The 10809-nt window shown below is 39.8% G+C and overlaps 1 protein-coding gene across 1 annotated transcript; it reads right to left on the bottom strand.

Annotated features, from left to right (window-relative positions):
- Positions 1-9525: 9525 nt before the first annotated feature.
- LOC147433634 (uncharacterized) lies at positions 9526-10358 on the bottom strand. Its single transcript, XM_086489765.1, has 3 exons — positions 10083-10358; positions 9884-9985; positions 9526-9782 (listed from the first exon to the last, which is right to left on the bottom strand). The coding sequence occupies exons 1-3, from the start codon at positions 10320-10322 to the stop codon at positions 9738-9740; spliced, it is 387 nt and encodes a 128-aa protein (XP_086345891.1). The 5' UTR covers positions 10323-10358; the 3' UTR covers positions 9526-9737.
- Positions 10359-10809: the final 451 nt, after the last annotated feature.

The raw sequence follows: 10809 nt of genomic DNA, 5'->3' as shown, positions 1-10809 counted from the left end.
GATCCACTGTATTTTCTGACCCATTTTTGGAAATCAATTGGTCTGACACCTCTGTTCGGTTCAACTCTAGGTCTTCTGGGAGTTGGTCCTGTTCCGAGTCCTTCAAACCAGCCTGTCGGAAATAGTGACTCATGTAGCCCTGGGTTGGCCTTAGTGTCACCCGTTTTTCTACATGATGAGGTGGTTTTTGGTTTTTTCACATTACTCTCAAATGATCTCTCACGATGTTTGTCTCTTGGAGTGGTATCTGGTCCTTGACCCAATATCCGATCCTGAATGGAATACCCCTGGTATTTGGTTTGTTCTACCTCCTCAGGAGTCATCATAACAAAGTTGTTGTTATAACAATCCCTACACAAGTAAGTTGGTAGATCTGCAAATCCCTTATCTTTGATTTTGAAGATATAGATGATCTTCATGGCCGTTAATTTCCTTGGTCTAGCATGAGAAGTCCACAAAAGATCTTTTATGTTTCTATATTCCCAACAATAGACTCCGATCCTAGGATTATCCGTACTAAGCTGTTTCAAAGGATTCAAGTCTACTTGATCGTATCCCTCGAATTCCAAGATTGGTGGTCCTTCTTTTGCTGACATATGTGGGATTATAGTGTTTACTTCTAATCTCCATTTGTCTATCACATCTGGGTTTTCGACTTGTACATATTGAGTTCCGTTTCGATCCATGTACATTTTTTCTTGTTTGTTTGCCCTAAACCTCTTCTTCGAACTCAATACCATGATCATCAATGCGAATAGCATACTCTTCGTAAAGATCCAAGTAAACCTCGGCTCCATGACGATTAGTCTTGTAAAAAAGAGAGTATATGCTTATAGCGCATTGTCGTTCCGGTTTCCGAGTGAGTTGAGTAAGAAGACATTTTGGTTGTTGAATCTGAAAAAGTGTCCGAGACTTCTTTAGAAATTGTGTGCAAGGAATTGCTTTGATTCACGCTTTCTTCAGTGGATACTCTACTTGTGTTTTCCTCGAATAGGCCTTGATTTCTTGTTACACGATTGGATCTAAGGTTCACCTGGATAGAGTACTCACCTGGGATTGACTTATCGTCAATGTCCACTTGATTCACTTGCAACTTTCTGTCAAGCCACTGATTCCTTTCCTGCAACCTGATTCCTGTACAAAATTTATCAAATTAGCTATTTTTCTATGAGGACAGTAGAGCTCTTGAGAACTCTAGTGATTGGTCTCTGTATTTCACTTCAATTCGTGCTATGGAAGTCAAATTTTTGACTTTCAGATTCAGCTTAGCAAAATCAAAGGTCTAATCTGCAATCTGTAAACTGAGTGTATCTGTATCAATTTTGATCCGATTGAACCCAAAATTTACCTATGGCCTTATATTATGCTGGTCTAGCACTGTATAAGCCCAATAGTCAAATTTAAAGTTTCTAGATAGTAGAAATAAATAATCACGATTATTTACTTTTGTCACTTTTTTCCACTTTTTGGATTGGTTTGGCAAGTATACAACTTGTTATAGCCCTTAGGCAAGTTTCAACAAGTTTGGACAAAATTTGATTAAGTTTACCCACTGTTCCATGTCCGCAGACTCTAATTTCGAGCATCTGGCTTAAGTCTCACTTTTGTGGTCCAAATTTCACCAAAATTTATTTGTGGGGTCTAATTGATGTGCTTGGCCTTGTGGTATACTCAAATTTGCAAAATCACCAAGTTTTGAAGCAATTGTAAATAATCGCAATTATTTACTCCCGACAATTTTTTGCAAACTTTTATCCCAACGTTGACACAGATCAATTAAGCACCTTATTCTAAGGTCACTAGCCAATTTTCATCAAGTTTGGACTATTTTTGGTCAAATGGTCATCAGTTATTTGTCCGCAGACTAGCTTTGTAATTTTTGTCACAGTTTTCATTCCAGTGATCCAAATCTTACCAAATTTGGTTTGTGGGCTTATTACAACATGGTAAAGCTAGTGGTATGCCAACTTGGTCAAAAAAGTTCAAAAACGGGGCAGAAGTAACTAATCGCGATTATTTATTTTTGTCAAGGTTTTGCAAGTTTTTGGTCAATTGAGCATATGCACATGTTTATCAAATCAATATAAGCCTATGAATCAATTTTCAACAAGTTTGGATAAATTTTTCCTCAATTCACACTCAAGATTCAAAAAGTCAGTACAAACTATAGTTTTCACCCAGTTTTTTGCCAGTTTAGTGATCCAAATCTCTTGGGCCTTTACAAAAGTTGTTTGTGCACATGCAATGAGTCAATGATATGAGTCTTGGCTAATTTAGAACAAAAAGTTAATAATCGTGATTATTAACTTGAGGCTTGAAATGAGCACTTTTTTGCAATTTTCTCAAAGACAGTCCTTTTATGATGTTTTTTAAGCCTATAAATCAAGTCAAAACTTAATATGGCCTAAAATGTCAAGAAAGAGTAAATAATCTGAGTTTTGGTCAACTTCTTGAAATTTTTACCTCTAAGTGTCCTTGAGCTTACCCATTGGTTCAGACAACTCTTAGGCTTACTCCCGGGTTGGATCGAGTGAATTTGAGTCTTTTCGTGCTATTTGTAGTCGTAGACTTGAAATTCTGCAACTTTACATAACAACTCACACTTGATTCTTTCAGAGACAGAAATGCTATGAAATCCATCTTGGATCCTACTTACCCTACTCCTAGTTCCTCATGCAATGGGGTTCTGGAAAGTGTCCCATAAACACTCGTTTTCTTGTGTTTTTTATGTTTTTTAGAGTCTTGATCTTAAGACTTGTCTCGTCTACCAATCATTCTCCAAATCCTAATCTAAATCTACAATCCTAAAGACACTCAGCAAGTACGATTACTTCCAAGCTACCTCTACAGAGCAAAAGACGACAATCTTAAGCTATGCGGTTTTTAAAAGAGATTTTTGAACTCTAGACGAACCTAAAGGAAGTTAAAGGACAATTACACAAAACGCTATTGTTTTTCCCTAGTTTAGGTCTCTTCGATCCCCGACAGCGACGCCAAATGTGGGACGCATGTCTAACCTCACCATCCTATCTTATTGCAGTGGTTTACCTAAGAGGATTGTCAGCGATCGTGACGCCAAACTTGGCATCACGATCGCTGACAATCCTCTTAGATAAACCATGAATTCTGAAAACCTCCTTCACAAACAAACGAGCAATATCTGAAGCTGTAAAGGTTGTCTTGACTGGGATTAAGTGAGCCACTTTAGTAAGCAAGTCAACTATGACCATGATTGAATCATAGCCAGCTTGAACAGAAGGAAACCCGGTGATAAAGTCCATGCTAATACATTCCCATTTCATTCGGGGAATATCTAAAGGATGTAATTTACTTGGCATCTTTAGTCTTTCTGCCTTAATCCTTTGACAAGACAAACACTGCTTGACATAGCGAAGGACATCACCCTTCATACCTTGCCAATAGTAACTTTTGCGAATTACATTGATGGTTTTGGCATAACCTGGATGTCCTGAAGTTGGGCCATCATGTGCTTCATATAGGATAGCATTCCTTAGGGTAGAATCCTTAGGTATGCATAGTTGATTCCTATAGTAAATTTTCCCATCTTCTAAGGAGTAATGTAGAGGTTTAGGCTGATTTGATGATACCCTCTCTTCACGAAGGATACTAGCAAGCATCTGGTAATCTGCATCTCTGACAACAACATCCAAGAACTTTTCTAAAATAGGTTTGTTAGCCATGGAAACTGCCCCCAGAAAAGCTTTACGGATTATGGAATTTTCCACAACATTATCCTTATCTGTTCTAAATTTAATATCAAAATCATATTCGTGCATGAGCTCTATCCATCTCCTCTGTCTCATGTTAAGGTTAGGTTGGGTAAAAATCCACTTAAGGCTCTTCTGATCTGTTACCAACTGGAAGTTGCATCCCAATAGATAATGTCTCCATAGCTTGAGAGCATGAATAACTGCTAGCAATTCTAAATCATGTGTAGCATAATTCACTTCATGAATCCTAAGCTTTCGAGAAGTATAAGCTACATGCCTTCCTTCTTGAGTAAGGACTCCTCCTAATGCAAGGTTACTAGCATCTATGATCACCTCAAATTCTTGGGTGAAGTCTGGAAGTTTTAAGAGAGGTTCTGAAGCAAGATACTCCTTAAGCTGTTTGAAGCAAGATTCATGTTTTTCTTCCCAAAGTATCGTAGATCCTTTCTTTAGCAAGTCCGTTAGTGGTGCAGCTTTAAGAGCATAGTCCTTTACAAAGATCATGTACCACCCTGTGATACCTAAGAACCCTCTGACTTCGGTTTGTGAAGTGGGTTGAGGCCATTCCACAATATCTTTGACTTTGTCAGGGTCAACAAAGACTCCTTCAGGTGAAATGATAAACCCTAAGTAACAGACCTTAGGGGTAAAGAAGGTACATTTGCTTTTCTTTGCATATAGCTTATTTCGGTGTAAAAGATCTAACACTTTCCTAACATGTCCTTCATGCTCTTCCTATGATTTGGAATAAATTAAGATATCGTCAAAGAATACTAGGACAAAATCGTCCAAGAATTCTCTAAAGATATCGTGCATCACACGATTGAAACTTGCAAGAGCATTCGTAAGTCCGAAAGCCATCACTGTAAATTCATAATGACCATAACGAGTGTTGAAAGCTGTTTTGGAGATATTAGCCTCCTGGATTCGAATTTGATGATAGCCACATCGAAGATCGATCTTTGTGAATATTTTGGCTCCATGTAATCTGTCCAGTATCTCATCAATACGAGGAATTGGATATTTATTCCTGATTTAAGCCCCTATAATCTATGCAAAGTCGAAGAGAGCCATCCTTTTTCTTTTGGAAGAGAATAGGTGCACCCCATGGAGATGTACTAGGTCCAATAAACCCTTGCTCAATCAACTGCTTGAGCTGCTCCTTGAGTTCTATAGCCTCTGGAAGTGACATCTTGTACGGCGCTGTTGAGATTGATTCACTACCTAGAAAAATTTTGATTTCATGGTCTACCTCCCTAGGTGGTGGTAGTTCAGAAAGTTCAGCGGGGAAAACATCCAAAAATTCTTCTAGCCACATTGGTTCAGGGTTGGAAGAAGATTTTTCTACTTTGTTTAGCTTGACTACAAATATTTTTTGACCCTTCCGTAACCCTTTCAAAAGATGATTAGCTTTGACCAAGTAAGCTTTTGGTCGTCCATTCTGGCCTTGAATAGTGACTTCTTAACCTTGGTTGTCCACAAAAGTAACACTTCCTTGGGCACAATGGATATTGGCATTATGACTGGCTAACCGATCCATTCCAAGAATTCCGTCATAGATTCCTATGGGTAAGGTTTGAAAAGTAGTAGAAGTAGAGTATTCTCCCAACTTGAAATCTATTTTTCCCACAGTGTACTGAGATAACACCTCCTTTCCATTGGATAATTCAACTCTCATCTTTCTTGCAGGGTGTTGATTAAGTCCTAACCTCCTTAAACATTTAGGTGACAGGAAAGAGTGAGTACTACCACAATCAATAAGAAGCTCAAATTTTTCACCTTGGTGATTTGCAGTTGTTTGAATGACAGCATATTGTTGTCTTGCTCTTGGGTTATCAATTGCAACATGTAGAGTTGCTCTTTCCTCTTGTTATTCTCCCAATGTTGGTTCTCCTATGATAGCATTGACTCTGGCAGCCACTCTGCGCCCTCGACCTCGTCCTCCATTTCTTGCTCCACGATTTATTATTTGGCCTCTTCCTCTAGCTCGATTAGGTGTATTTGTTGCGGAGACTCGCCTAGGACATACATTCCTGAAATGTCCTAGCTCGTTGCATTCATAGCATCTAAGATCTGCATTTTGAGCTCCATTTGCTGAAGCTGCAACTATTGGATGAGTTTGGTGAACTGGGTGAACTTGCCTTTGGTTCCACATCATAGGCCGTCCTCTCCTTCCAACATTCCTTAAATTTCCATTTCATACCCTTTGAGAGTTTGATATCTCTTTAGCTAAGGGTTTAGCTCTTAAAAGAGCATCTTGCAAATTTACAGGTCTCATGGCTTCTATACGTGTATTTAAAGGAGCATTTAGCCCTTGGCAAAAACGGGCTACTTGTTGATCTGCGGTCATTGGCGGAGCATAGCGCCTAAGAGTTACAAATTTGGAGTAGTATTCTTCCATTGTAAGATGAAAGTGACGTAAGTTGAAGAATTCATTCATCTTAAGGGATTCATGTGCAGTTGGAAGATAACGTCCTTTGACAGCATACTTAATATCTTCTCAAGTTTGAGTGTTTTGAGCTACTTGATTATCTTTGCAATGTTGTTTCCACCAAAGCTTGGCATCCCCCGTGAGATGAAACATAGCCAACATTGCTTGGTTATTGGGAGTAGTACCAGCAGCAGCAGCAAAATAATCCTCCATCTCTTCGAGCCACACTTCTGCATCGCGCTCAACTAGGGCTCCTTCCCCTTTGAAAGAGGGAAGTTTAGCTTGCTTGAGAAGTAGCTTTTTCTCTTGAAGAGATGTGTACACCGCACTCTGTGCAATATAGATTAAGTGAAACTTTATTGGATACTCTAACTTTAATCCACTTTAAGGTAAGACTTGATCAGACAATAATACAAACAAAAGATAATATTAATCCAAACTTTATCTATATACACATTATTTTCTACCAAGGTTGGTAGTCTTTAGGTACAAAGATTGTAATGTCTCTATATTTTGAGTTTAGTGACTACAAAAGGATAGGCTAAAGGATCAAAATAATAAGTTTCTTTTGACCCCTGAAAGCTACGAGATACACATATGGGTCGAATCCTTATACCACCATGGATAAATTTTGTAACTTGGTTATAGACCCATTGATTCTGAGATATCTTTTCTCCTCCGAAGGTAATGGTAGCATCTGGATTCTTAGTACTAATGGGAAGATAAACTTCGATGACTTTTAATTTCTTTGCCCATCGAAGATTCTTGAGGTTGGTATCCATGCACCATATCTTGTCAGCATCGATGGTATAGATTCCTCCAGATGGACTCCAGTTCATGCCCCATCCTCTATGCACCCTTGGGATAGGTGGTGCAAACACACTATCCAAAATCGTCATCACCCTTTTTCAAAATTGATAATTTGGTGATTCGCATGCATTTTCAAACATGATGGTGAACACCTGGAATTTCTGGTAGGCTGAATGAACATTTTCGTGTACCAAGAAAGCTCAATCTTCAATACCATATAAAAACTCAAAACAATTTTTCTAGGTTCTTCTATTATTTCAAACATTTGCATCCTTCAATATCCAAACTTCAATCTAAAAATCTCCCCAAGATTTAACCTAGGCTCTGATACCAGTGTGAGGTCCCTGCCCATTTTTTAGAGGACCGGAGTACCTTTGATAGGTCTCCAATCCTGAAAAAGAAAAACCAACGGACATTGCCTTAGCTACTACGTAGCCACGAGCATGAACCGTTAATGAAGAATTGGTCCTATCTCCCTATGGCGGAGCGTGACCACCATAACCCTATTTAAAAACTATCTATAATCAATTATACGTAAAAGTATAAATCTTAGAGTGATCAACCTGTGCGCTTTTTTCTCCATGTTTCAGAAGCACAGCCGCCAAGGTTTGTCTCTTTTAAGATTTATGACTTAAAAAAAATAATTTCTAGTGTTGGAAAGTTACCCGACTCATCGAGTCCACCCGTCCATAGAATGATACCGTCGGGGTATCATTCTCCCACTTTCCACACCACACTCACCCTTCTTTTGTTATCTAATTACTACCACACTGTTTAAACATACATGTTCCTTTACTTTATTTATGATACTGGTTCGTTAAAACAGCCCTTCAAACAGTATTACAAACAATAGTCAAACAAGAAGTCGTCCAATTTTAAACCAACAACCCTTGGATTAGGTTCACTCAAGAATCTCTACTGGTGCTATTATGTCCGATCGGTGTATACATTATTTATAAAAACCCTTGTCCTCATGAGCGTCCCATACCGCTCGACAAGTACTCATTGTGCTGATCTAGACATACTCCCGCCACAGCAACAACGGTGCCAATTTGGGGTCATCCTCACACCACAGCAAAAAAAAACTGCAGTATCCAGCTGGGCTAATCTGGGTGTACTCCCACCACAGCATCAGTTGTGCCATCCTGGGCGTCATCTCACGCCTCGACAACTGCCACATAATACCAGCGCTAATAAGTAGAGAGACTTGAGAGAAACCATACGGAAGGTTTTGGACAAACATTCTTTCCTACTTGTCAACCATAGGTCGAATTTCTTGGTGTTAAGCCCCTTGGTTTCGGTCCGTGTTTTCTTTTCATAAGGTAAATAATATATTCCTATGATCTCGCATATGCAATGATGCATAACTTGAACTGCAATACTAACCTGTACCATAGCTCCGATTGGTCCAATTGGTGGAGACATAACATGTTCCGCAGGAGTTGCCCCGTTACTTGTATCGGCTTCATGATCATTAGCACCTTGTGTGCGAGCACACTTTGGAGCCATTTTTTTGTACTACACTTATGTTCTACACTTAGAACTTTAAATTGGTCAATTTCCATAGTAGTCTCCTTGTTTCCAAAGAGAGTCTGTAATTTGAACCCTCGCCAACTCGGATTCACACTTAGTGTTGTTGTTTTACATCTAATTTCTATACATCAAATATTTGCTAATCGTAATTAATCAAAAATTAAATGTGAAACTGTGAGTGAAAGTTTAGGAATGCATTACTTTTATGCTTCACATATCTAATCCAACTCTAACTTCAATTTCTATACTTCAACTAAATCAATTTTTACTATTATTCAAAATTCTACTTAATCTAATTGACAGTAAAATTGGTGAATGAGAATTTCATCATGTATAATAAGAATATGATGAGTTCTCTTATGTATTAACTTTCAATTAACTATACATAAGTTAATAGTGAAGATGTACTAACTAGAGAGAGTAGGTATACTTAGACAGATTAGAGTAAGAGAAAACATGCACCCACATCTTTTCTAATGTTAATTGAATCTTACTAATCTATTAGGGAAATTAGAGTAAGAGATAGCACACACTCACACATAGCTAATTGAATCTTTCTAATCTATTAGAGAGATTAAAGTAGGAGATAGCACACACACTACAAGAGGTTGTGTGCTCTTGTGACGCTCTTAGCGACGGAAAAACACTGGGTTTTTATAACCCCCGGCGTCGCTATAACCGTCGCTAAAAGCGTCGCTACGAGAGCGTCGCTATCTGCGTCGCTATAGGCATCGCTATAGGCGTCGCTATATAGCGACGCTCATAGCGACGCTTATAGCGACGCAGATAGCGACGCTCTCACAGAAGAGTATAGCGACGCATATAGCGACGCTACAGAGCCATAAATAGCGACGCTTATAGCGACGCCTGAGAGAATATTTTTTTGGTGGCAGGGCATTGAATGCCCTGCCACCCATCAACCATATTGTACTTGATTCACTTTTTAAAAAAAGTGCAAAGGTAAATAATAGACCCAAAATAGTCACCCACAAGACGCATTGTTTGCAAAATTGACAATTGTACACATCATAGACAAACTGAATTGATTGGCAAATGTAATATTGACAATTGTACAACATCATAGGCATAAAGAATTGATTGGCAAAAGGAATTGCGGTGACAAATGTAATAATATACATGGTTCAAAAAGACGTATAAAATCCGTCTCATGATACATAAGCTATGAGAAACCCTAAACTAATGCTATCTAGCTACGGCTAAACTGACGTCGTCTAATCAGACGTCTCATCGCGTCCAAGCGGCGTATCTGTCGGATTCTGCAAAAAAAGACAATAAGACAGTTTTCAGTAAATATAAACATATAACGACATTTATAAAACAATACAAAAAATAAAAAAGAGTAAACCCTAATACTAACCATGCCGCCGCGAGAACTGAGAATGTCCATCAGGGCGTTTAAGCCCTTCCTGCCTGCGTACTCGCGCTCGTACGGTGTGGGATCACGTCCTGTCATCGACCACTGTCAAAACATACAAAGATTTCATTATGTTAGAACTAAAAAACTCATAAACCCTAAACTATCGAACATGCATAAAGAGCAATGTGAAAAGACTTACAAAATCGGCCTCAAATGATGCCCATCCACCGCTCCCCAAGTGGTGCGAGCTCCCTGCCTCTACTCGCGCTCTGGCTGCATCCTTTTGTTGCTTCCACTTGTCGGGATTCTCGCACGCTGCTTTCTTCGCATTCTTCCAATCTTCTTTGGCCAGCCAATCTGGCCTATTCCACCCATTCTTGATTGCTTTTTGCACTTCGGAACGCTTGTGTTTGCAGTATTCGCGCATTCGAATCTTCATCAGGTCTTCATTGAAGCGCTGATCCCGTGTTGGAACGGGAAACTCATCATGCAGTATGCTGATGACTCTGTTTTTTAAATCACTTGGTACTTCACTCCATTTGTTTAGTATATAGTGTCTAAACAGCTGAGAGCAAAGACCACGCATGCGCGAGATCACCTTCTTGCCGTCATCATCCATGATGATGCCACCGCTGATGTCGACGGAGTAAGGCAAGCCCTCTGGCCGGTGACGCGTGAACCTGGGTGTCCCGGCAGGGGTCTCTAGCGGCGTGTCGATGGGGGTACGGACGTCAGGTGTCTCCATCGGCGTCTGGGCGCCGAAGCGAGGAGTGTCGAGTGGGGTGGCTCCTGGCAGAGTAGGTAGAGGTGTGTAGCTTCTAGGAACAGTCAACCGTGCAAAACCTGGCGTAGACGGCGATGCTGTGGCTGGTGTGGGGGCGGGCAAAGAAGGGGAGGGTAAAGAGCCTCATCGAACACGAGGCGGT

This window comes from Adiantum capillus-veneris, chromosome 19, assembly GCF_014529385.1.
Source record: "Adiantum capillus-veneris isolate H3 chromosome 19, ASM1452938v2, whole genome shotgun sequence".
Lineage (NCBI taxonomy): Eukaryota > Viridiplantae > Streptophyta > Polypodiopsida > Polypodiales > Pteridaceae > Adiantum > Adiantum capillus-veneris.
The sequence above is the reverse complement of the archived record's forward strand: the minus strand, read 5'-3'. Positions and strand labels throughout refer to the sequence as shown.